The sequence below is a fragment of the Dendropsophus ebraccatus genome, chromosome 2 (assembly GCF_027789765.1).
Source record: "Dendropsophus ebraccatus isolate aDenEbr1 chromosome 2, aDenEbr1.pat, whole genome shotgun sequence".
Classification (NCBI taxonomy): domain Eukaryota; kingdom Metazoa; phylum Chordata; class Amphibia; order Anura; family Hylidae; genus Dendropsophus; species Dendropsophus ebraccatus.
The window spans coordinates 210,219,472-210,247,427 of NC_091455.1; the positions used below are offsets into that span (position 1 = coordinate 210,219,472).

The 27,956-nt window shown below is 43.2% G+C and overlaps 1 protein-coding gene across 13 annotated transcripts in view; it reads left to right on the forward strand.

The window, feature by feature from the left end:
- Nucleotides 1-27,956, forward strand: part of DYNC1I1 (dynein cytoplasmic 1 intermediate chain 1) — a 209,126-nt gene that overhangs the window by 21,954 nt on the left and 159,216 nt on the right. For 9 of the 13 annotated variants that reach the window (XM_069959361.1, XM_069959367.1, XM_069959369.1 and 6 more), the window contains exons 3-8: nucleotides 4,455-4,571; nucleotides 5,438-5,552; nucleotides 7,440-7,530; nucleotides 11,744-11,767; nucleotides 14,395-14,454; nucleotides 18,910-19,025. In XM_069959361.1, the coding sequence (XP_069815462.1) occupies nucleotides 4,455-4,571; nucleotides 5,438-5,552; nucleotides 7,440-7,530; nucleotides 11,744-11,767; nucleotides 14,395-14,454; nucleotides 18,910-19,025 (523 nt within the window). Of the gene's footprint in view, nucleotides 1-4,454; nucleotides 4,572-5,437; nucleotides 5,553-6,041; nucleotides 6,349-7,439; nucleotides 7,531-11,743; nucleotides 11,768-14,394; nucleotides 14,455-18,909; nucleotides 19,026-27,956 lie in introns of those variants that run through there. The other 4 variants (XM_069959363.1, XM_069959372.1, XM_069959374.1 and 1 more) reach the window with 4 other exon arrangements.

The following is a 27,956-nucleotide window of genomic DNA, read 5'->3' on the forward strand; positions in this document are numbered from 1 at the left end:
CTGGTTTATTGTTTTTTTGGTGGGGCCACATATAATGCGGGACACTGGGTGCCGTTGCAGGACCGCGGGACAGCACCCCGAAAACGGGACTGTCCCGCGGAATCCAGGACGGATGGGAGCTATGCTTTATACTTGTTTGTCCCTCAAGACCAGGCCCCAGATCAGATTCATAAATCAATCCAGACCCCAGACCAGACTCCTAAATAAATCTGGATCCCAGACCCTAAAGTTATGAGACCCAAGATTTAAGACTTATTCACACGTCCGGTAATTTATGGATCCGTATTTCCGTATCCGAGTTAGTGCACTTTGATGACTATTGGGCTATTCACATCAGTAGATGAAACGGATGAAAATCAATGCCGAAAAAAAAACGACATGTCCTAGTGTGGACCCAGTGCGGACCCAGATTTTTCACGGATCCTCTCATTGAAATCAATTGTTTACGGATTGCAACATGTTTGGCATCCGTATTTCCGTATTCTCATAAAAAAGTACAGATGACTCATAGGTCACAGGGTTCTGTTTCTAAGCAACCATAGGCTGACAAGCGATCATGTGACTTATTTTAGGGGTTGGGCAAACTGGTGCTATTTTTTTTCTAACCTACTCAACTTTATTAACTTGTATAAAGCAGTCAGTAGTAAAAACGGATTTACGGAAATACGGATGCAATACGGATGTACTACGGATGTCCAATGCGTAATTTTTAGTGGGTTGTTTTAGGACTAGAAAATATTACTGAACGTGTGAATAAGGCCTTATAGTGCACCATACCCTAGCCCAGAACCCTAAATCAATAGGGTTCTGGGCTAGGATTATTCCCACACCCTTAAATTATCAGACACCAGACCAGAACCTTGGGTTTACAGACTCCAGAGTAGAACGATAAATGAATTCAGACGCCAGACCAGATCCATAAATCAATCCAGACCAGATCCATAAATCAATCCAGACCAGATCCATCTCTGCTGAGGACTTCGCCACATTCTTCAAGCAGAAAATCGATGACCTCAGAGGAAGCTTCAACTCACAGTCCCCTCAGCCCCCCCTAATGCCTGTTTACTGCCCGTCCCCACTAACTCACCTCTCCACCATCACAGAAGAACATCTCTCCAAACTACTCTCCACATCGCACCTCACCACCTGCGCACTTGACCCTATTCCATCCCACCTTATCCCCAACCTCTCCTCAGCACTTGTCCCAGCACTTACCCATCTCTTCAATCTATCACTAACTTCTGGCATCTTCCCATCTCCATATAAACATGCAACCATCACACCCATCCTCAAAAAGCCATCCCTTGACCCTACCTCCTTATCCAGCTACCGCCCCATCTCGCTTCTCCCCTTTGCCTCAAAACTCCTGGAACAACATGTCTACCATGAACTTTCCTCACATTTTTCATCCAACTCGTTTTTTGACTCCCTGCAATCCGGTTTCCGCTCCCACCACTCCACAGAAACCGCCCTCACCAAAGTGGCTACTGACCTGCTGACTGCCAAAACCTTGCGCCACTACTCTGTGCTCCTTCTCCTTGACCTATCTTCTGCCTTCGACACAGTTGACCATTTTCTCCTCTTACAAATCCTCTCATCCCTTGGTGTCACTAGCCTAGCTCTCTCCTGGATCTCCTCTTACCTCTCCAACCGCACTTTTAGTGTCTCCCACTCCCACACCACCTCCTCTCCTCGTCCCCTTACTGTTGGTGTTCCCCAAGGCTCTGTACTCGGGCCTCTTCTCTTCTCCATCTACACCTCTGGCCTGGGACATATCATAGAATCCCATGGCATCAGGTACCATCTTTATGCCGATGACACTCAGATCTACCTCTCTGGTCCGGATGTCATCTCTTTGCTATCCAGGATTCCGACATATTCAGGATTCCGACATATTCAGGCCCTGACCACCTCCTGCCGCCTTCACCTCAAAAACATTTCCAGAATCCGCTCTTTCCTCACCCCTGACTCCACCAAACTGCTGGTCCATGCTCTCATTATCTCCCGCTTGGACTACTGTAACATCCTCCTCTCTGGCCTTCCAGCTAACTCCCTTGATCCCCTCCAGTCTATCCTTAACTCTGCTGCCCGACTAATCCACCTTTCCCCTCGCTTTGCCTCAGCCTCTCCCCTCTGCCAATCCCTTCACTGGCTCCCCATTGCCCAACGTATTGACTTTAAATTGTTGACCATGACATACAAGGCAATCCACAACCTGTCCCCTCCGTACATCTCTGACCCGATATCCCGCTACCGTCCCTCACGCAACCTTCGATCCTCCAGTGACCTCCGTCTCCGCTCCCCCCTTGTTCGTACCTCGCACAACCGCCTCCAAGACTTTGCCCGAGCCTCCCCCATACTCTGGAACTCGCTACCCCGACACATCCGTCTCTTATCCACCATCAAGTCCTTCAAAAGCAACCTGAAAACCCATCTCTTCAAACTAGGCTACAACATACAATAACTCTGCATCACACTTGAATGGCTGCACTTTACCTCCTGTTTCTCTCCCTATACCCCATAGATTGTGAGCCCTCGCGGGCAGGGTCCTCTTCCCCCATGTACCAGTCTGTCTTTTGCCTTCATGTAATGTTTTCTGATCTTGTATTGTTCCTGCCTGTTGCCTATCTATTGTATAGCGCTCTGGAACTAAGGGCGCTTTATAAATAAATAATAATAATAAATAAAAATAATAATCCATAAATCAATCCAGACCCCAGACCAGATACCTGAATTAATCCACACCCTAGACCAGACCCCAAACTAGACCTCTTAATTACCAGACCTATAAATGAATGCAGATCCTAGATCAGACCCTTAATTGTCAGACCCCAGACCAAAACCTTCAGGCTCCAGGCTCCAGACTAGAGGAGAGAGCGTCAGAAAATTGCCCGGGTTCAGCGGTGTGGCAGAACACACACATCCGGCATTTAACTCCCAGTGTCTGCAGAAATTAGATGCCACCCTGGGGCTACCAGGAAAATATTTATTAAACCTATGGCCTATGGCTGTATCTTAGCTTTCCTGGCAGCCCTAGGGCGGCATCTAATTTCTCCAGATGCCATGAGTTGAATGGCGAGTATTTGAGTTCTGCCACGTGGCCAAACCCAGACAGTGTTCTGATGTTCTCTCTATAAATTACACCAGACCCCAAACCCTAAATTACCAGACTCTGAAGCTGATCCATCAATCATTCCAGACCCCTAAATTATTATACACTATATACTTCCTCTTTCCAGGAATACCCCCCCCCCCCCCCCAAGTGGATGAGCATTGTCGGTAAGATACGTCGGCACTTAGCAGCTTTGTCTTACTGGGGATCAGTCCTTCTTTCTCACTTCTACGGGGTGACTGTTGTCCCAACCCACGGTTACCCCACTCCTAGGGCTTAGTACTGCATACTATGTGTCTGAGTCTCTCTAAATTGAAAAAATGGGTTCTCTCTCTCGGCTGGAACTAACTAGGTCAGACCCTAGACTCCAACTCTCACTGAACAGGAAGCCCCCTATCCTAGATAGGGTGGTGTGACAGGAAAAAGAGAAAGTAGAGAAAGAACTGGGTAGATAGAGTGTCTTGCACCTGTGATTGGCTAAACACAACACATAGCTAAACCTTTATATAATACACCTGTGCACAGGGGGAGAGTGAGACACCTAGTGGCTGGAGAGAAAATCACAGCTCCCAGCTCTTAGTGTGACTCCTGACAGAGTTACTATCTGACAGGCGGTAAACAAGTTTAGTGTCCTCTGTAGTGGGACACTACATCAGGACCCAGTGCGGTGACATCCAGTGCTGAACAAGAGCGCGGAGCGAGGAGGGTAAATATTTACTAAATAGCATAAGTCTAGTTAGAAAAAGACAGATTACATGGAGGCCTCTGTGGGTGGCCATGGGCCCGTGGAAGCTTTGGTCCCCAGGTGCCTTCCCAAGCTGCCTATAATATAGAATTATAAGACTCAAAGATGTTCTGAATATTTGCAGGTTTTGCATAATTCATTCTCTGTGACATATCCCAAGACGCTGGCAGAATCTTTTCTTCCTGGTTATTAATTCCCTTTGGTCTCCCTGAAGGAAGATTTAGAAGGATTCCACCTTAGAGATTCACAAAGCGGGAGCTGTGCCTGGCGTAGAGCCGTGACACTAATAACTGTCATCGTGACTTTATTCCATATAGATAAAAGCAAAATGAGTAAGAACTAAACATGATCAAAACTAACATCTCAAGAGGAAAGAAAAATAATGCAAAAAAAAACAAAAACACATAAAAAACATACACTGCTATAATCTCAGCGATCACTGGTTATAACCATGAACACCGATCTCCTGCAGCGGCCTCTAGAGGAGGAATGGAGTATTACATGGCGTCCATTTAAATAAGAGAATAAAACGCAGCTGTAATGCTGACTGATAGGCATGCCGCTGTGGAAGATTTACACGTGGTGTTGTCTCCTCAGGAAACCATCATGTCTGATAAAAGTGACCTGAAGGCGGAACTAGAAAGGAAGAAGCAGCGCTTGGCCCAAATCCGGGAGGAGAAGAAACGCAAAGAGGAGGAGAGGAAGAAGAAAGAGGTTTGTGAAGATGCAAGACATGGGGAGCTGAGATATGGGGTGCTCTTTGCTGTATAGGTAAAGCAGGTCTACATGGGTCTACCAAACAGCACATCATATCTCTACTTCCTAGCCCTCTGTAAGAAATACTATGAAAACCTATGTCAAACCTGAAATTACTGTGAAGTTTCAGACCACCGTGACATGGCCATAAATTGGAGCCTTCTGCCTAGGGTTAAACCCTATTAACATTAGCAGTACAGGCCTAGACCAGGGCTTGAGCAGTCCTGCAGTTCCCAATACAGTCATTGATGGCAGCGAAGGGGCTGTGTCACCTCTTAGGGTAGGTTCACACTGAGGAATTCTCGAGGAATTGTAGAGGAAAGTTTTCTGCTTGAAATTCCTTGCCTACTGAGCTCTGGCAGAATAGGAACAGAATTCGAGTGGAATTCAAGCGGAATTTTTAGCAGAATTCAAGCCCCATTGACTTCTATAATCTAATTGACAAGTCAATTCTTCGGGCGGAAAGCAAATGCGCGGCGGAAATTCCCGCACAGAAATTCCGCTGTGTGAACAAATAAACGGAAAGCCTATTAAAACCCATGTACCTTCACAATATTCATTCTTCAGGGGCGGAATTACTGTGCGCATTTTGCTGCGGAATCCGCCTGAAAATCCCCGAGGATTCCTCAGTGTGAACCTACCCTTAATGCTTCCACTCAGTGTAAAAAAATAAAAATAAAAAATAAATTATATATATATATATATATATATATAATCAGTAGTGGAATCGAGGCCATGGTTGTGAAGGCCTTCAGAGGGGCACTACCCGATGGTGGGGATGAGGTGTAATATGAGTATTTCTGACACTTTGTCATTTTCTATAGGCCGAACAGCAACAAAAAACAGAGCCCATCCATGAAGACACGGACCTGGACCGAAAACGGCGTGAGACAGAAGCCTTACTGCAGAGCATTGGCATCTCTCCAGAGCCACCATTAGGTATTCTTATTATGGAGGGTTTCTACAGCTATATTGCCAATACCGCTGACATGGTAACCAACTAAGGTATAATGACTGGCCAGGAGTATATGGTCATGCTGACTGGTGAGGCCCCTCAATGCTTCCAATTGAGTAAGGAGGCTTAGGTTACTTAAAGGGGAACTCCTTCATTTATTCGTACAAAAAAAGGGGCCATCGCCAAATCAGCGCTTTGCCAGTTCCAACACTCCTGAAGGGGCGCTGTGATTTACTGCCTCCCAATGATCAAAAATCACTAATCCAATCCATCGATCGATGTTGGGAAAGTAGATTGTGGGAGATTTATCATCCCTTGTGCAGAGGAGCAGTTGCCCCTAGCAACCAGCTTTCACTTTCATAATGGCCTCTTTGAAATGAAAGCTGGAATCTGATTGGTTGCTATGGGCAACTGCTCCTCTACACAAAGGCCAATGGATCTTCCCCATTTACTTTGCTTGTTTCTTGTGAAAACCTTGAAGGGACAAAGTGGACACAAAACCCTGGGGGACATTTATGAAACTTGCGCCCCTGGTGTACGCCACACGCAGATTCGCACCTGGCGAACGCCAGCCGCAAGCCCTGCTCCCCTGATGGGTAGACGGGAGCGGGCACGGCAAGGTGGGGAGAAATCGTGGCCTCCTTCCACAGCGGATTTACCATGATTTATGCCTGCTAACAGACAGAAATCATGGCAGAAATCTACACCTGCTCAGGCCCCACCAAAAGAGGTGTGCGCAAGGTAAATGGAGGCAGGGCCGTGTAATACGGCCTTAAAGGGGTAGGTCGCAACATTTTTTTTTTCAAATCAACTGGTGCCAGAAAGTGCTAGAGATTTGTAATTTACTTCTATTTACTTCCAGTACTTATCAGCTGCTATATGTCCTGCAGGAAGTGGTGTATTCTTTCCAGTCTGACACAGTGCTCTCTGCTGCCACCTCTGTCCATGTCAGGAACTGTCTAGAGCAAATGCCCATAGAAAACCTCTCCTGCTCTGGACAGTTCCTGACATGGACAGAGGTGGCAGCAGAGAGCACTGTGTCTGACTGGAAAGAATACATCACTTCCTGCACATAACATTCTGACACCAGTTGATTTTAAAGAATTTTTTTTCCCGCTGGAGTACCCCTTTAATGACTTGGTCCCCACCAAGAATAGTCAAATACTCTACAGGCTACTTCTGTACTATGACCGCGAAACCATCCTACTTAATTGAAAACCCCCTTAAAGGGGTTGTCCAGCGAAAATCTTTTTCTTTCAAATCAATTGGTGTTAGTCAGAAATTTATATAGATTTGTAATTTGCTTCTATTAAAAAATCACAAGTCTTCCCATACTTATTAGCTGCTGTATGTCCTGCAGGAAATGTTTTATTTTCTGTCTGGCACACTGCTCTCTGCTGCCACCTCTGGCCGATACAGGAACTGTCCAGGGCAGGAGAGGTTTTCTATGGGGATTCATAGAAAACCGAGACAGAGTTCCTGTCTCGGCCAGAGGTGTCAGCAGAGAGCACTTTGTCAGACTGAAAATAAAACAACGTTTCCTGCAGGTCATACAACAGCTAATAAGTATTGGAAGACTTGAGATTTTTTAATAGACATAAATTACAAATCTGATATCAGTTATCCCACTGGATAAAACTAGTAGACGAAGACCTGGAAATGTATAATGTCACGTATTCAGCTAGAGGTAGTTATTGTGGTTATTTATACAGATCATATCCCTGACCCCTTTAAAACATATAGCAGAGCTGAGTTTAGTATCACAATATAAAGGGAGACCTGCCATAATACACATTCAGCTCTGCTACATCTGTGTAATAAATAACAATCATGCTAATAACCTGCAATATCCATATTTTTCATGATTTCAGTCCCAACCCCAATGTCCCCTTCATCCAAGTCAGTGAGCACGCCCAGCGAGGCCGGCAGTCAGGACTCCGTGGATGGCACCATCATGGGACGGTAAGTTGTCTGCCCTATCACCATGCATGCGACTGAAGGTATATAGCATATACACGCCACACAGCACCATTTTATTGCCCCACACTCTCCATCACGCCGCACATCACGCATTTCACTCACCGCCATATTAATGTGGTCACGCTTGTTATACTAATAGATCATAATATACCGTAGATTGTTGTTATGTCACGATATATCAGGATAGAAGTAGGAGTGGCACTCTGGCCAATAAATGGTTAAAAGCTGCGGTTTTCTTCCTTTTGTTTTTATTTTTCATCATTCTCAGGATCTCTGTATTAACCTTTTTGCTTCGTGACTTACCTTTACGTCATGGGGACTATGCAATTCCTGCCAATTTAACTGCTAAGGCCAAACTGTTTGGCCTTGCTTAAAGACAATCTGTCACTATGAAAATGCCTCACAAGGGGTAGTTCACAAAAAAAAATCTTTCAAATCAACTGGTGCCAGAAAGTGCCAAAGATTTGTAATTTACTTGTATTAATAAATCTCCAGTCTTCCAGTACTTATCAGCTGCTGTATGTCCTGCAGGAAGTGGTGTATTCTCTCCAGTCTGACACAGTGCTCTTTGCTGCCACCTCTGTCCATGTCAGGAACTGTCCAAAGCAGCAGCAAATCCCCATAGAAAACCTCTCCTGCTCTCCAGACTGAAAAGAATACACCACTTCTTGCAGGACATACAACAGCTGATAAGTACTGGAAAACTTGAGATTTTTTTCATAGAAGTAAATTACAAATCTGTGGCACTTTCTGATACCAGTTTATTTGAAAGAAAACATTTAAACCAGAGGCACGGTTACATGCATTGTGAGTAAAGTATACAGTATATACCTGATGGCCTAGGACTCCAACGCCTCTATGCTGCTAATCCCTGCCCCCACCCAGCTCACTGACAGATTGCCTTTAAAGGGGCCATCCAGGTTTAGAAAAAGGTACACCGCTACTTTCTTGCAAAAAAACAGCACCACCCCTATCTGTCAGGTTGTGAGTGGTATTGCAATTCAGCTCCATCCACTTCAATGGAAGCATCTGTAGATGCTTTGACAGCTCAAAAAAGACTCAAAGAACCAGTGTATCCATAGAAATCAACAGACAACCTACTGAATCATTTGGCATTCGGTATAATACATTGAATTCTCCATAAGCCCCATAACCAGCATAGTCAACTAGTTTTATGGGAGGGCCTATGCACTTCTGACCTCTGATTCTATCCAGGTCTTATACCGTATCTGACCAGTCTGTGAAATCCCTCAGCAGCGAGCCCATCAGCTCCGTCACGCCAGGCAGGGAAGCAGATTTGCTTGTGTTCTGTCTAATAGAGCGGCATTATAACTTATTATTATGGCGGTTTATGAAATTACTGCGCTCATCAAGTCTAGATATAAACAAGGCGGGAGCGCTGCTATCATTACGCCGTACAGACAATCCGGCAGATGATGAGGCCACTTTATAGTACAATGGAGGAGAATTACAGCAGCACAATGCCTCCAGTCACAGCCATGGCAGCGTTCACACTCACAGATTATTGGCTTGTTCTGTTGTCCACATCTGGGACAAGGAGTATGAGACTTTGGTGCTATGTAAGATCCGTCACTAATGTGTCTAATGTCACAACATTCTGGATTTTTGAATGACCCTAAAAAAATATATAAAACTTACATGCACGGACAGGGAACCTCAAGAACTGTGGCTTACCTATAATGGATATAGATATAGTAGGGTATGTGAGTAATATGGGCCCCCATGATAGAAAGGCCTATGGGGTCCAACGCTATTCTGCTTTCTGGCAGCTACCTGCAGCCTACATATTGCATAGATGTATACAGGTCCCATTGACTTAATTACATCTATTTTAATCCAAATACAGTAAGCTTTTCAACATTTCGCCCCCTCTAGTGGTGGTGGTACCTAGTCAGAATTTTACAATGTATACATACAGCGCTCTCCTATACAGATACACCACCCTTGCCCTCAGTTGTATGTGCTATTGTAGCTAAGTTCCATTAGAGTGAATGGAGCTAAACTGTAATACCACACGCCTACTGATGACAGGGTTGGCACTGTTTCTGCAACACAGTTTTTCTAATCCTTTAAAGGGAACCAGTCATCTCCCTGAGGGAGTGTTACTTGGCCCCTGTACCTTAGGGTCCTATTCCACGGGCAGATGGGGGCCCGATCAAAAATGTAAACGGGCCTATTCCACGGTCTGATAATCGTTTAGCGAGGGCTGCAGGGACATCGTTACCAATGTCCTTGCAGCCCTTGTTACATAGTTACATAGTTAATACGGTTGAAAAAAGACACATGTCCATCAAGTTCAACCAAGGAGGGGATGGATACAGGGAAGGGGGAGGGGTGATAGGTTCTATACATATGCATTTATATTATTTTGCTCTAAGAACTTGTGTAGGCCGGTTTTGAAGCCCTCTACTGTTTTTGCTGTGACCAGATCCTGTGGTAGACTGTTCCACAGATTCACAGTTCTCATGGTAAAGAAGACTTGTCGCCTCCGGAGATTGAACCTTTTTTTCTCCAGGCGGAGGCAGCGCCCCCTTGTCTCTCCAGGCGGAGGCAGCGCCCCCTTGTCTCTCCAGGTGGAGGCAGTGCCCCCTTGTCTCTCCGGGCGGAGGCAGCGCCCTCTTGTCCTTTGAGGGGGTTTTACCTGGAACAGCTTTTCCCCATATTTCTTGTAAGGGCCATTTATATATTTAAATAAATTAATCATATCTCCCCTTTAACGTCTCTTCTCCAGACTAAACAAATGTAATTCTTTTAATCTCTCCTCATAACTAAGATGCTCCATTCCCCTTATTAGTTTAGTTGCCCGTCTTTGTACCCTCTCCAGCTCTAGAATGTCCTTTTTATGAATCTGGTTCCAAAACTGGACGGCATACTCCAGATGAGGCCGCACCAAAGCTTTATAAAGCGTTGTTCAAACACCATACATTACCTAAGCATGTTGCAGGGCTTCTCCTGCGCTCCTTCTTCCTCCCGGTCCCGCGCGCAGCAGCAGCTTCAGTGCGGCCTGTCTGAGCTGACAGATTGCTCAGCCAATCACTGGCCGTTGCGGTCCTGGCCAGTGATTGGCTGAGCGGTCTGTCTGCTGTTGTCTTTATTCCTCAGAGTGATAATCGGTCGAACTGGGCTGATTCAGCAAATTATCGCTCCGAGGAATAGGCCCCTAACAGCTGCCGGGCACAGCTCTCTGACGCTATGCCCAGCAGACTGAGGCAGGGCGGCAATTTCAAAATATCCATGTTTAATCCACCGTGTCGGCGCCTGGTAACTAGGCATGGATAACTAGGAAGATTATTGGTTCCTTTTAAGAACACTCAAACAACACTAACATACAGAAATCAAAAAATACAAACAATGTGAAAATAGTACCACCATACAGTTCTCAAATAATACCACCATACAGTTCTCAAATATTACCACTAGACAATTCTAAAATAATACCACCATACAGTTCTCAAATATTATCACCATACAGTTCTCAAATAATACCACCATACAGTTCTCAAATAGTACCACCATACAGTTCTCAAATAATACCACTATACAGTTCTCAAATAATACCACCATACAGTTCTCAAATATTACCACCATACAGTTCTCAAATAATACCACTAGACAATTCTAAAATAATACCACCATACAGTTCTCAAATATTACCACCATACAGTTCTCAAATAATACCACTAGACAATTCTAAAATAATACCACCATACAGTTCTCAAATATTACCACCATACAGTTCTCAAATAATACCACCATACAGTTCTCAAATAATACCACCATACAGTTCTCAAATAGTACCACCATACAGTTCTCAAATAATACCACCATACAGTTCTCAAATAGTACTACCATACAGTTCTCAAATAATACCACTAGACAATTCTAAAATAATACCACCATACAGTTCATAAATAATACCACCATACAGTTCTCAAATAATACCACCATACAGTTCTCAAATAATACCACCATACAGTTCTCAAATAAAACCCTCTCAAACATCACCACCAACCACCATCTTATAACGCTCACATAAAACCAACATAAAGTGACCAGACAACACCTCTGTATATATATTAAGTCATCTTTGGCGCCCCCTGTGGCTGTTCCAATATAACACGTTTGATTCTGTTAGTATTATGGATAAAAAGACTGTTTTATTTCCCATTCCCAGGAATATTCCAAGTGGACTCATGGGGTAAGAAAGCGTCTGTGTGTTGTACAATTAGTGGATAGTAAAGTTTTTATTTAAAAAAAATACACCTCTGCACAGCTACATTTATATAAAATGTTGAGTCTATTTGCTGTCTCGTTAGTTAACCGATTCAAAACGATTAAAATCAAAGTTCTACTGGTTTCCATAAAACAGAGAACATTGCATTGTGGGAGCTCAGGGGACAGTTAGAGCTCGGCTGTTAGGTCACATGACTGACAGCGATGTGGAACCAAACTGTAGTCTGTTTCCAGGGGCAACCAGCAGAAATTTAAATGGATCTGGGAAAAATAAATAATTTAAAGTAATTGATAACAAAAACAGTAAAGCAAATGATCTGACATATTACTTATCGTTTTATGTAGATTTAAACAGTGAATGTTAAAAGTGAAGGTGAATTTTCCACCTTGTAGCATCATATTGTATTAGGTCTAAATTCTGTGCCAATTCATTTCTTAGTATATTTTATAGCAATTAGGGTGCAGTTTTTTTTTTCTGAGCTTCAGATCAATCTTCTATTTAGGATCAGAAGTGTAATATAGCTGCAGCCCCCCCCCCCATATTATGGCTGAAAGAATGCATCTATATTATAATCATCTAAAACTATCCCTACACAAAAAGTAAAGAGGGATTCCCACCTCTTATGGTCCTTTTACACGGGACGATTGATCGTTCGTTTTTGCACGATAACGGTCAAATTCGAACGATAATCGTACGTGTAAACACAGCGAACGATCAAACAACGAGCAAAAAATTTTCATTTTGATCTTTCAACATGTTCACAAATCATCGTTGATCGTTCGCAAAAAATTCGCAGATCATTCAGTGTAAACATTCTTTCGTCTAAACGCTGATCGTTATAAAAAAAACATCGTTCATTCAAAATCGTTAATCGTGCGATCGGGCGAATTATCGCACCGTGTAAAAGTACCATAAGAGATGGCTTGTAGGCCCCCACTGACCTCTTTGCAGCCACTGGAAACAGATGACACGGATACAGGTGGCAGCAGAAAGCACTGTGCCAGCCTGGAAAGAATACACCACTTCCTGCAGGACATACAGCAGCTGATAAGTACTGGAAGACTATATATTTTTCTCCAGAGTACCCATTTAAAGGCTTTTCTATATAAAGGAATAGAGTGTGAGTGTTGGTGGTCCTTCTTAAAACTTATATCCTCGGTTTTGGGACCCACTCTGTATGTCAGTGGAGAGCTTCTAAATGGATTTCTCTCTAGTAGTCATTTACTGGGGGGCTGTATGTTTTAGTTCACCAGGTCTTCAGATCTCTCAGATGGTCACACACAACATAAGAGATCACATTATGAGAATTTAGTAATATAGTATTTTCTGTTATATTTCTGCTACAGTCCCCACCCATTTATGTTCTGCCTTTTATGTGTTTGCATGACCTCATCAATACACGCTTATTACAAGTATGCTGCTGAGCCGTGTTATATGTGCATTTGTATTCTGTTATATGGAATGCATGCGTTTCCTATATGGAGGTTACTGTAATAATAACTATCTTGCATGTGACATTAATCTCCCCTTATAAGCTAAATTACAGAAACTTGGAAGGAATAAAACAATTCCCTACCCAGTCCTAGTCAGAGATGTGTGAAGTCGCTAGGTTTAAAAATATTGGTAAAGTATTTATCCATGTACAAGAAAATAACTATTGTAATATTATCCCCTTTGGGAAGGAATATAACTACTATAATACTGCTCCTATATACAGGAATATAACTACTATAATACTTCTCCTATATACAGAAATATAACTACTATAATACTGCTCCTATATACAAGACTATAACTACTATCATACTGCTCCTATATACAGAAATATAACTACTATAATACTGCTCCTATATACAGGAATATAACTACTATAATACTGCTCCTATATACAAGACTATAACTACTATAATACTGCTCCTATATACAAGAATATAACTACTATAATACTGCTCCTATATACAGGAATATAACTACTATAATACTGTCCCCTATATACAGGAATATAACTACTATAATACTGCTCCTATATACAGGAATATAACTACTATAATACTGCTCCTATATACAGGAATATAACTACTATAATACTGCTCCTATATACAAGAATATAACCACTATAATACTGCTCCTATATACAGGAATATAACTACTATAATACTTCTCCTATATACAGGAATATAACTACTATAATACTGCTCCTATATACAGGGATATAACTACTATAATACTGCTCCTATATACAGGAATATAACTACTATAATACTGCTCCTATGTATGTTTACATCTTCAGTCCCTCCCTTTGAGATAACACCCCTTGCCTGACCAGGCTAAAACTCTGTACAATACACATAATAAATGTGGTATACAGCATGTGCACCAGTTCCCCCCCCCCCCCCCAAAGTGCAATAGTGAATGTGCCTGTGTGTGCTCCTCCTGGATGTTGCATGGTTTTGCTGCATGTCTCCTCCATTCCTGCATCACATGACCCATGTTCACCTGTTGCTACTGTCTTGGTCTTATAATATTAACTTATTCTAGTGTTTGTGTTTTGTTTCATTTTTACATTCGTCTCCTTTTCCGGCCATGTACAGGACCCTGCAGTGGGACACTGACCCTTCTGTGTTGCAGCTCCATTCAGAGTCTGAACTCGGGTATGTTCCAGTGTTCCAGCTTCTATGGTAGTGATGGGAGAATGTATCACCCAGGGAGGGTAGGGAATACAAGGCCAATCTGTTATCTAATATCTGTTCAATACCGTTCCTGTTTGTGTTTATTTTTAGTTTATTAACCTTGTGAAGTATAAATAAAAATTCCCATCTGGAAACAGTCAGTAAGCTGCTGCTGCTGCTGCTGCTGACAGGTCACATGGCGGCATTCCTCCAAATGTAATGACATCTCTGTCCACAGGTTGTGTGTAGCACTGCAGCTCAGTCCTATTCAATTCAAAGGGGTATTCCAGTATTAGAAATTTGTATTTGAAGGGAATCTGTCAGTACCCAGGCCCTACCTGAGGTAGTTACAGTGTGCTGTAGCTGGCAGTCCCCTAGTGAGCCTGGTGCCTTTTGGTAGTTTGTCCGTGCAGTGGATTATGCACAACCTCAGGTCTCCTACTGTAATGAAGAGTCAAAGAGGAGTTGTGGCTCAGTGTTTGTGCTGCACTCTGGCTGCCTTTCCTCTCCCTCCTCCTCCCTCTTCTTCATGAATCAATGCTGCTTGCTCCTGCAATCAATGCTGCCCAGCCTCCTGCTTGCTCAGCTTGCTCAGCCAGTGTCTCTGATTGCAGATCAGTCCTCTGTAGGCAGTTTATGTCTGAAGAAACACCAGTAGGTCTTTCTTTGGTTCAAATCCCCTGATGGAAATGAACTACATATAAAGATATTTCTTATTATTATATCAAAGAATTCCCAATTAGGTCAAAATTAGTTTTAATGTTTTTTTACTACAATGATTAAAAAAATAAATATAGTTATTTAGTTTTCTCATCGTTGTATTAAAAAATTAAACAAATTTGGGCCTGATTGGGAATTCTTTGCACTTTTAAAAAATGATATAATAATGAGAAAAAAAATATATAATTATATTTCATTTCCATCAGGGGATTTGAACCCAAGAGATATTTGCTTGCAGGTCTCTAGACAGGTGAGTTACCCCTAGACCACAGCCCCAACACAGGCTAGGAGATTCAACTATATCTGATTGCAGATCAGTCCTCTGTTGGTAGATACTGACTGACAGCTGAGTGAGCAGGTAGCTGGGCAGCATTGATTAGTCATAAAGAAGATGGAGGAGGAAGGAGGGGAGGATTACACACCCACAAAACAAATGGATTTTGGTCATTTTAGAACCGGCCTGACAGTCACACAATGCAATATGCTTCTGTAACATTTATCATTCTGCTGTTGGTGTACCCCATTGACGGAGCAGAGCTGCAATACCAGACACGACCCATGCAGAGACAGGGCGCTGTTTCGTCTATTGTTCCCTCGCCATTATTATGATATACAGCCATTGTAGGATAATAGGGTTTTTCAGCAGGATGCAACCTGCTTGCTGATGGTTTCCATGATTTATTTTCTTCGCTGCTCCAAACAAAAAGTAACAATGAAACATTAGAGAGATGCTAGACTATCCCCAATGCTGGATGGGTTTCATAGCCTATGCCTATCCTTAGGACTTTAGGGACAGCGAATGTATTACTGTATCATGAGGGTATTGCATCTTGAATAGACCAATTTTTGTCTGATAGAGCTAAGCTAGGAGGTTAAAGGGGTACTCCGGCAAAAACAAAAAATAAATAAATCAACTGGTGTCAGTAAGTTCTACAAATATATAATTTACTTCTATTAAAATAATCTCCAGTCTTCCAGTACTTCTCAGCTGCTGTATGTCCTGCAGGAAGTAGTATATTCTTTACAGTCTGACACAGTCCTCTCTGCTGCCACCTCTGTCCATGTCAGGAACTGTCCAGAGCAGCAGCAAATCCCCATAGAAAACCCCTCCTGCTCTCGACAGTACCTGACATGGACAGAGGTAGCAGAGAGGACTGTGTCACACTGCAAAGAATATACTACTTCATGCAGGGCATACAGCAGCTGATAAGTATTGGAAGACTGGAGGTTTTTTTTTTTTATAGAATCAACTTTTTAATACCAGTTGATTTGAAAATATTTTTTCCACTGGAGTTCCCCTTTAAGAGTTTACTCTGGTTTTGCTCTGGACATTTAGCCCGCCCACTGAGCCTAGAGCAAGCAGGAATAAAAGTCACTACACTACAGGTTGTACTGAATAGTCTCGACTATAACTAGACTACTCTCTACTATTTCCTTGGCATAAAACACTTAAATTATTAAAGGGGTATTCCACTCAAACATAAATTTTGATATGTTGCTGCCCATGGTGAGACTAACAATTCCTTCCATACTTGTTATTATATATTCAGTCTCCTTCCCCCAGTTCTCAGCTGTTGATTTCTGCTGAAGACATAAAAATCTGTGTGTGAGCGTTTCTCTCTGTCTCCCCCTCCTCCCCCCTCCCTTCTGAGACAGCTGATGTAAACAAGTCCCTGGCAGGGTATATCTGCAACATTGTAGCTTCTTTGTAATGCTGCAAGGGTTATTCTGAGGTCAAGTTGCTAAGGAACTCAATGTGATTAACCCTCCCAGCATTACAAAGAAGCTACAATGTTGCAGATATAGCCTGTTAACATCAGCCGTCTCAGAAGGGAGGAGGGGAGACAGAGAGAAAGGCTCACACACAGTTTTTTGTGTCTTCAGCAGAAAGCAGCAGCTGAGAACTGGGGGAAGGAGGCTGAATAGATAATAACAAGTATGGAAGGAATTGTTAGTCCCACCATGGGCAGCAACATATCAAAAGTTATGTTTTGAGTGGAATACCCCTTTAATAACATATATACTTTATAACTTGGATGTAAAAAGAATGGATTTTCTTTATATTTTTTCACCTTGGAAGTTCTGATTTCCTGCGGACATTCACATATAGCAATGTAGTAATGCTGAGCTTGTCATTGGGCACATTGTGTAATGATACTGTTATTTTATTTTTTTCATAGGGCTTTATATTGAGTTACTGGGTATTGCTGTGTATTCTGAATATTAGTACAGCTAACGGCGGTTAATGACAAAGTCAGCTCTGCTACATCTTCATCTCTATACCATGTGACCATGAGGGACATATGCTTCCATTTAGGTTTATTTCACATGTTTGACGAGACGGCATGCTAGACAGACAAGGCCTGGAGTCACATGACACATTCGGCTCTGCTGCATCTGTAAATGTCCCATCGATCATTTCATAGTCTGCCATATCTTCTCACACTGACATCCTCCATCCCACTATCATTACATGTCTCCTTATACTGACAGCCTCCATCCCATGTCTCCTCACACTGACAGCCTCCACCCCATGTCTCCTCACACTGACAGCCTACATCCCATGTCTCCTCACACTGACAGCCTCCACCCCATGTCTCCTCACACTGACAGCCTACATCCCATGTCTCCTCACACTGACAGCCTCCACCCCATGTCTCCTCACACTGACAGCCTCCACCCCACTACCATCCCTTGTCTCCTCACACTGACAGCCTCCACCCCACTACCATCCCTTGTCTCCTCACACTGACAGCCTCCACCCCACTACCATCCCATGTCTCCTCACTCTGACAGCCTCCACCCCACTACCATCCCATGTCTCCTCACACTGACAGCCTCCACCCCACGTCTCCTCACGCTGACAGCCTCCATCCCAGTACCATCCCATGTCTCCTCACACTGACAGCCTCCACCCCACTACCATCCCATGTCTCCTCACACTGACAGCCTCCATCCCATGTCTCCTCATACTGACAGCCTCCATCCCATGTCTCCTCACACTGACAGCCTCCATCCCATGTCTCCTCACACTGACAGCCTCCACCCCACGTCTCCTCACGCTGACAGCCTCCATCCCAGTACCATCCCATGTCTCCTCACACTGACAGCCTCCACCCCACTACCATCCCATGTCTCCTCACACTGACAGCCTCCATCCCATGTCTCCTCATACTGACAGCCTCCATCCCATGTCTCCTCACACTGACAGCCTCCATCCCATGTCTCCTCACACTGACAGCCTCCATCCCATGTCTCCTCATACTGACAGCCTCCATCCCATGTCTCCTCACACTGACAGCCTCCATCCCATGTCTCCTCACACTGACAGCCTCCATCCCACTACCATCCCATATCTCCTCACACTGACAGCCTCCATCCCACTACCATCCCATGTCTCCTCACACTGTCAGCCTCCATCCCATGTCTCCTCACACTGACAGCCTCCATCCCATGTCTCCTCATACTGACAGCCTCCATCCCATGTCTCCTCACACTGACAGCCTCCATCCCACTACCATCCCACTACCATCCCATGTCTCCTTACACTGACAGCCTCCATCCCACTACCATCCCATGTCTCCTCATACTGACAGCCTCCATCCCACTACCATCCCATGTCTCCTCACACTGACAGCCTCCCTCCCACTACCATCCCATGTCTCGGTACATTGGCTATAAGGACTGACTACATTTATTATATTGTCTTGCTCATAGACGGAGGATGATTAAACTCGGAGTCTCGAAGGTCACCCAGGTGGATTTCCTGCCTCGTGAAGTTGTCTCATATTCCAAGGAGACTCAGACGCCAGTGACCACGCACCAGATGGAAGGTGACGTCCTGCTCCCTGTTCTCTAACACAGCTTATTAATGTATTATAGGAGAAAGCTGCATCTATATGCTCTTAATATAGACGGCGGTGACACTGGAGGATATACTGCGGTGATACTGGAGGATAGACAGCGGTGATACTGGAGGATATACTGCGGTGATACTGGAGGATAGACAGCGGTGATACTGGAGGATAGACAGCGGTGATACTGGAGGATAGACAGCGGTGATACTGGAGGATAGACAGCGGTGACACTGGAGGATAGACAGCGGTGATACTGGAGGATAGACAGCGGTGATACTGGAGGATAGACAGCGGTGACACTGGAGGATAGACAGCGGTGACACTGGAGGATAGACAGCGGTGATACTGGAGGATAGACAGCGGTGACACTGGAGGATATACTGCGGTGATACTGGAGGATAGACAGCGGTGATACTGGAGGATAGACAGCGGTGATACTGGAGGATAGACAGCCGTGATACTGGAGAATAGACAGCCGTGACACTGGCGTATAGACAGCGGTGACACTGGAGGATAGACAGCGGTGATACTGGAGGATAGACAGCGGTGATACTGGAGGATAGACAGCGGTGATACTGGAGGATAGACAGCCGTGATACTGGAGAATAGACAGCCGTGACACTGGAGAATAGACAGCCGTGACACTGGCGTATAGACAGCGGTGACACTGGAGGATAGACAGCGGTGATACTGGAGGATAGACAGCGGTGATACTGGAAGATAGACAGCGGTGACACTGGAGGATAGACAGCGGTGATACTGGAAGATAGACAGCGGTGACGTTGGAGGATAGACAGCCGTGACACTGGAGGATAGACAGCCGTGACACTGGAGGATGGACAGCCGTGACACTGGAGGATAGACAGCCGTGACACTGGAGGATAGACAGCGGTGATACTGGAGGATAGACATTGGTGACGTTGGAGGATAGACAGCCGTGACACTGGAGTATAGACAGCCGTGACACTGGAGTATAGACAGCCGTGACACTGGAGGATAGACAGCCGTGACACTGGAGGATAGACAGCCGTGACACTGGAGGATAGACAGCCGTGACACTGGAGGATAGACAGCGGTGATACTGGAGGATAGACATTGGTGACGTTGGAGGATAGACAGCCGTGATACTGGAGAATAGACAGCCGTGACACTGGAGTATAGACAGCCGTGACACTGGAGGATAGACAGCCGTGACACTGGAGTATAGACAGCCGTGACACTGGAGGATAGACAGAGGTGGTACTGGAGGATAGACAGCGGTGATACTGGAGGATAGACAGCGGTGATACTGGAGGATAGACAGCGGTGATACTGGAGGATAGACAGCGGTGATACTGGAGGATAGACAGCGGTGACACTGGAGGATAGACAGAGGTGGTACTGGAGGATAGACAGCGGTGACACTGGAGGATAGACAGCGGTGACACTGGAGGATAGACAGCGGTGACACTGGAGGATAGACAGCGGTGACAATAGAGGATAGACAGCGGTGACAATAGAGGATAGACAGCGGTGACACTGGAGGATAGACAGCGGTGACAATAGAGGATAGACAGCAGTTACAATAAAGGATAGACAGCGGTGACATTGGAGGATAGACAGTAGAGACCTTGGAGAATAGATAGCAGAGACACTGGAGGATAGATAGTAAACATATATAGACAGTAGAGATACTGGAGGATAGACAATAGACATACTAGAGGATAGACAGTAGAGATACTGGGAGATAGACATTAGAAATAGTGGAGGATAGATAGTAGAGATCCAAGAGGATAGCCACACAGTATAGACATTAGGGTGGGTAGAGGATAGGATATATGTGATAGACAGACAGTAGAGACCCTAGAAGGACACAGGATCAGACAGTCTCTGCTTTTCCTAGAGTTTCCCCTTAGTTTTTGGTTCTTTCCATTTGGTTTGTCTTCTATCCTGTGCTGTGTGTGGCGCTCCCTTATATTGAATATATAACAATCTGTAATAGTATCCCTTATGTGAGAACATAGTTTCTATATTACATGTCACATCCATAGACTAGGCCGGATATATGGGTACAGATTTTTTGGCGTTGATTATTTCCCCCGGGTCCGGGGTGTTCCTCCTCTCAGTCATGTATATAATGTAATGTGTTGAATTTATATTTGCAGCTGATAAATTATGGCGCGTGGTTGGTTCTGATCTCCACATGTGATGTCAGGGTAAAGTGATAATTGAATTAGGGGGATGTAGTAATGGAAACACTGACCTGCTCTATATTTCTTTTAATTGCAGCATTAGACTTTTATGTGTTGTAATTATGAATCATTACCACTAGATGGCAGCAGAGCTCTTATGTACACAGCTAGGCTAATACAAGAAATACAAATAGAAAAGACAATACAGACAGCGCAGTGTAAAGAGGGAATCTATGTATTCAGTCTATGTGTAGTATATACCTGATAATCTATATGTATACTTTCAATAAATGCCAACCGACAGTGCCCAGCCTAACATTCATGTGTTCTCTATGGGGAGGGGTGAGAAGAGCGCTACATAAGTGCTAAAATATATACAGCAACTTACCTGCTCTTCTTGTATATAGGAGCAGTATTATAGTAGTTATTTTCCTGTATATAGAAGCAGTATTATAGTAGTTATATTTTTGTATATAGGAGCAGTATTATAGTAGTTATATTCTTGTATATACAGTAGGGAGCAGTATTATAGTAGTTATATTCCTGTATATAGGAGCAGTATTATAGTAGTTATATTCTTGTACATAGGAGCAGTATTATAGTAGTTATATTCTTGTATATAGGAGCAGTATTATAGTAGTTATATTCTTGTGTATAGGAGCAGTATTATAGCAGTTATATTTCTGTATATAGGGGACAGTATTATAGTAGTTATATTCTTGTATATAGGAGCAGTATTATAGCAGTTATATTCTTGTATATAGGAGCAGTATTATAGCAGTTATATTCTTGTATATAGGAGCAGTATTATAGTAGTTATATTCCTGTATATAGGAGCAGTATTATAGCAGTTATATTCTTGTATATAGGAGCAGTATTATAGTAGTTATATTCCTGTATATAGGAGCAGTATTATAGTAGTTATATTCCTGTATATAGAAGCAGTATTATAGTAGTTATATTTTTGTATATAGGGAGCAGTATTATAGTAGTTATATTCTTGTATATACAGTAGGGAGCAGTATTATAGTAGTTATATTCCTGTATATAGGAGCAGTATTATAGTAGTTATATTCTTGTGTATAGGAGCAGTATTATAGCAGTTATATTCTTGTATATAGGAGCAGTATTATAGCAGTTATATTCTTGTATAGTATTAGCAGTATTATAATAGTTATTGTGGTAGTATATAGGTAGATATTATATTAGATATACTCTGGTATAGTTTGCTACATCTGTGTCTCCCTGTATAGTTTAGTATAGGAACTTCTGCTTTTCCTCATAGTTAATGAACATTGGCAATAGTATCATCATAATGTGGAGTTTCTCCTCCCGGCAGTCTGGGAATTACCACATGGAGACACATCCTCCACCGCACGACTGTATCCACTGACCGAGGACTTGGCCGCAGCTGTTCGCCATGTGACTGAACCATTCTGTCAGGGTTATTGATGTGTCTTTATTCCTCGCACTTCCTGAAGTCTGATCAGAATTAAAATGGCTGTTTCCATTTCCGAGACTCATTTGGCCGTCCTGTCTCCCTGTGCAGTATTTAGCAGGAACGCCTTCAGCTAGACCCGGTGCCCACCATACGGATTCCTCAGTGACAGCACATCTGCCAGTGTACACAGGCCGTCCATCACCCTATATAAGAAATCTCATTGTAAACCCCATATGTAAAAGCTTTAGCAGCCAACTCCTGTCCTCCTGTTTTCCTCACCTTTCGAATGGACCTGAAATCTATATTCCATGGGTTCTCTCTGTATGATATATGGAATCAATAAATTGATCATCAGACTAGCAGAGTGCTTTAAGGGATATTTCAAGTGGGGTTCTACTTTGGTACTCATACCCATCTGGAGAATGGGCATTAAAGGGGTACTCTGGTGAAAATGTTTTTCTTTCAAATTAACTGGTGTCAGAAAGTTATACAGATTTGTAATTTACTTCTATTTAAAAATCTCCAGTCTTCCAGTACTCATCAGCTGCTGTATGTCCTGCAGGAAGTGGTGTATTCTTTCCAGTCTGACACAGTGCTCTCTGCTGCCACCTCTGTCCATGTCAGGAACTGTCCAGAGCAGCAGCAAATCCCCATAGAAAACATCTCCTGCTCTGGACAGTTCCTGACATGGACAGAGGTGGCAGCAGAGAGCACTGTGTCAGACTGGAAAGAATACACCACTTCCTGCAGGACATACAGCAGCTGATGAGTACTGGAAGACTGGAGATTTTTAAATAGAAGTAAATTACAAACCTAAATAACTTTCTGACACCAGTTGATTTAAAAGAAAAGCATTTTCACCAGAGTACCCCTTAATGCCCATTCTCCAGATGGGTAGGACTGGAAAGAATACCTCACTTCCTGCAGAGCATACAGCAGATACACTGCTTGCTACAGGAAATACAGCAGACACACCGCTTGCTGCAGGACATACAGCAGCTGATAAGTACTGAAATACAGGAGAATTTTAATTTTAAGTAATTTACAAATTTAAGTAACTTTTTGATACCAGTTGATTCGAAAGAAATCATTTTTTGCCGGAGTCCCCCTTTAAATATATATCAGGAGGGTCAGTCATCTTGTACATATGTGAGTTGAATTTGTCATTGAAGTATTTTTAGATTGCAATGTAACTTTAGAAAAGTTTACTTGCAGCTTTTGATGCACGTGACATCCCTGACGCTGCTACATTTGACAAAGTTAACTCTTTCTCATCTGACTGATTAAAGATGTTGTACAAAACCGAAGATAGTCCATCAATATCAGATCCAAGTCTTGGCAATCGAACATTTAGAGAACCATGCCCTCTTCACTGTTTACCATGTACAGCGCCATACTCTCAGTAGTGGTTGGACTTGGTACTACAGATGAGCTGCAATACCTAGCTCAGCCACTACTAAGTGTATGGTGCTGTGCTGCTTATCTATGAAGTCTGCCCACAGAAGAATCCCTACAAGCTTTAAAGTTAATCTCCTTTAACCCTGACAAACTCAGCTCATCTACATCACACCCATTCGGCTCCGCTGAATCCATATTTAGGATTGTAAGCAGCCACGTCAATTTGGCAAGAAACCATCCAAGGCAGAGGGAGCCAAACCAGAAGGAGTGTGGGATCCGGGACAAGTATAATGCTGACATAACATAAACTGATTTCATTCACTAGATAAATATCAGTTTCAGCCCTCAATGATATTCTGCAGTAATTGTGCGATGGCCGTTGGGTTGGACGGAGGTCTCCCTGGCAGAGGTACAAACCTAATATAACCGGCTCTCCGCAGCCGCTGCCAAGCTCAGCCCTGCTTACTGGAGCCTGAAATGTCATTAAACGTAGCGGCAGTCAAGTGGGCACAGGCGGCCGCTCTGCCACGTTAACAATATTAAGGCTGTAATTACAGGCAGTGAACCGCAGATGCTGCAGCGCGGCTTAGCCCCGGATTTCAGTGCTCCAAAAGCGACTTTGTGAATTAGCCGAAAAGTTCAAAGGGTCAACGTGGTGCCATGTTTAATTACCCGCTTTTTTCCGTTCGCTTTGCAGAAGTTACTACTTTTAGACTCTCTCTATTATCTTGGATGTGTTGCCATAATTGTAGGGATTGTATGGGGTTAAAAAAGGATAAGGCTTTGTTCTCCCCCTTAAAAATAGCACCACCCGTGTCTATAGGCCATGTCTGGTATTGCACCCAGCCATGTTGGTTCCTGGTTATCCAGGATTAGAAAAAGATAGCTGCTTTCTTCCAAAAAACAGCGCCACACCTGTGTTTAGGTTGTGTGTGGTATTGCAACTTGGCTTCATTCACTTCAATGGAACTGAGCTGCAATACCGCACGCAACCTGAGGACAGGGGTGGTGCTGTCTCTGATAGTAGCTAGTATATATTTTTTCTAATCGTGGATAACACCTTTAAATGGATTCTGTCACCATGGTCCTTATAGGATAAGTGTTTGCAGGGGGGTCTGACTGCTGAGATCTATAGTATCTTGAGAGTGGGACTTTTGATGTTCCCATATGTATAGAGGGGCTATGTGCATACTGAGTGGCTGCGCCATTCTTTGTCTGTGAGTACTGAAGATGGACAAGTCAATGAATGGAGCCACTCTTAAATCTGCGGAATTCCATTTTTGGTGTATAGGGGATAAGTGTCTATGGTGACTCCCCATCTCATTCCTGGTTCCCATGGATCCCTAGCTCCTTCCTTGTCCCCAGCATGGCTCTCCTCTCATTCCTGGTCCCCAGCATGGCTCTCCTCTCATCCCAGGTCCCCAGCATGGCTCTCCTCTCATCCCAGGTCCCCAGCATGGCTCTCCTCTCATCCCAGGTCCCCAGCATGGCTCTCCTCTCATTCCTAATCCCCAGCATGGCTCTCCTCTCATTCCTGGTCCCCAGCATGGCTCTCCTCTCATTCCTGGTCCCCAGCATGGCTCTCCTCTCATTCCTTGTCTCCTATCTATCTATCTATCTATCTATCTATCTATCTATCTATCTATCTATCTCCTATCTATCTATCTATCTATCTATCTCCTATCTATCTATCTATCTATCTATCTATCTATCTATCCATCTCCTATCCATCTATCTCCTATCTCTCTCTATCTATCTCCTATCTATCTATCTATCTATCTCCTATCTATCTATCTATCTATCTCCTATCTATCTATCTATCTCCTATCTATCTATCTATCTCCTATCTATCTATCTATCTATCTATCTATCTATCTATCTATCTATCTCCTATCTATCTATCTATCTATCTATCTATCTATCTATCTATCTATTATCTATCTATCTATCTATCTATCTATCTATCTCCTATCTATCTATCTATCTATTGTACATATATCTGTATATAATGTACAGTGTAGCTGCTGCTCTAGGTTTAGCTTCTTGCTGACATCACTTCTAGTTAGGATGATGTTCTGCAGAATCAGGCGGTGTGAGCGCCACATGTTACCTGGGATTTACGGCACGTCTTTGGTTTCTTTCACCAGGGCCAGCTAACTATATAACCCACCTGATTAGGCCGGCGGTGCTAACGTGTGGCGCTGCCCTGTCCCTGGCATGTGCTGGCTCTAATATTTCATGCGGTGGGGCTATAAGCAGCGGGTTTGTTCAGGTGGAATGTTCTGTCTGTCCATCACGGTGTGGAACGTCTGGGATCTGTCACTTGTGATGTGTCTATTTAGGGCCAACATCCGTCCCTGCCTGATTGATAACCTGATACTAATCACACATACAGGAAAGGCTAGGGCCCATGAATACACACTGTCACCAGCACACGATGGGTTACCTGTAATCACTCACTGAGATTCTTGCATAATCCCATGGATTTCAATAGTAAAAGTGTGTGATACTTTATTTCTCCTGTGATGGCGCTGCAGGGAAATTAAGCAGAAAGGAATTAGCGTTCTGTGAATAAGTCTATAGCTCCTCTATAGTCTAAGGAGAACATCTATAAAGAGTGTCTCTTACTCTGGAGGACCCAGCATGTCCATGTAATGTATAGACAACCAGTGTATTTCAGTGACAGATGTGTAATACATCAATTTACCTGTGGGGGTGCTGCAGAAAAACTATACTCTGTCTATTGGATTCCCGTACAGATTGCAGCTGATCTCAGCACTGCAAGCTCTGATAAGCTTATCTTCAGAGGACTGTGTAAAGAAAACAGCCCCTTTAAGGATGGAAGTCCCCTTTAAATCAAAATATAAGAAAAATGTAATTTCTTTTTTAGATTACAGGTACACATTTAAAGTGAATGACAGGTACAGTTACTTTGTTGTTGGTATAGATAGGGGGACATTTGCCTGGACTTTGCATGTTTATCGCCGTCCTCTTAGTGATATCACAGGCCGGGGGGCTTCTGGTTTGCATCAGGAGGACTTTCATCTTCTGGATCTTACTGATCACAGCTCCTGGTGGTAAATAGGGAACAAAGACACCAGTGATTATTGTACATTTGTGCTGCTCTCCGCAGAATTAGTCAGGCATTTACATGAGCCGCGCGGCCTTACTGCTCCCCAGCGCCCGGCTTTGAAGTCTTTGCTCTGTTACTGTCTAATATTTTATATGGAGAAGGGACATCACCGCCAGATAGCGACATGTGACTGCGAGACTGGAGATTAAAGCTCAGGAGTCTACTTTATTATTCTTCAAGTACAAGAGGATTATCTACCTATCTATCTATCTATCTATCTATCTATCTATCTATCTATCTATCTATTATCTATCTATCTATCTTCTATCTCCTATCTATCTATCTATCTATCTATCTATCTATCTATCTATCTATCTATCTATCTATCTATCTCCTATCTATCTATCTATCTATCTATCTATCTATCTCCTATCTATCTCTATCTATCTATCTATTTATTATCTATCTATCTATCTATCTATCTATCTATCTATCTATCTTCTATCTATCTATCTATCTATCTATCTATCTATCTCCTATCTATCTATCTATCTCCTATCTATCTATCTCCTATCTATCTATCTATCTATCTATCTTCTATCTATCTATCTATCTATCTATCTATCTATCTATCTATCTATCTCCTATCTATCTATCTTCTTTCTATCTATCTATCTATCTATCTATCTCCTATCTATCTATCTATCTATCTCCTATCTATCTATCTCCTATCTATCAATCTATCTATCTATCTATCTATCTATCTATCTATCTATCTCCTATCTATCTATCTCCTATCTATCTATCTATCTATCTATCTATCT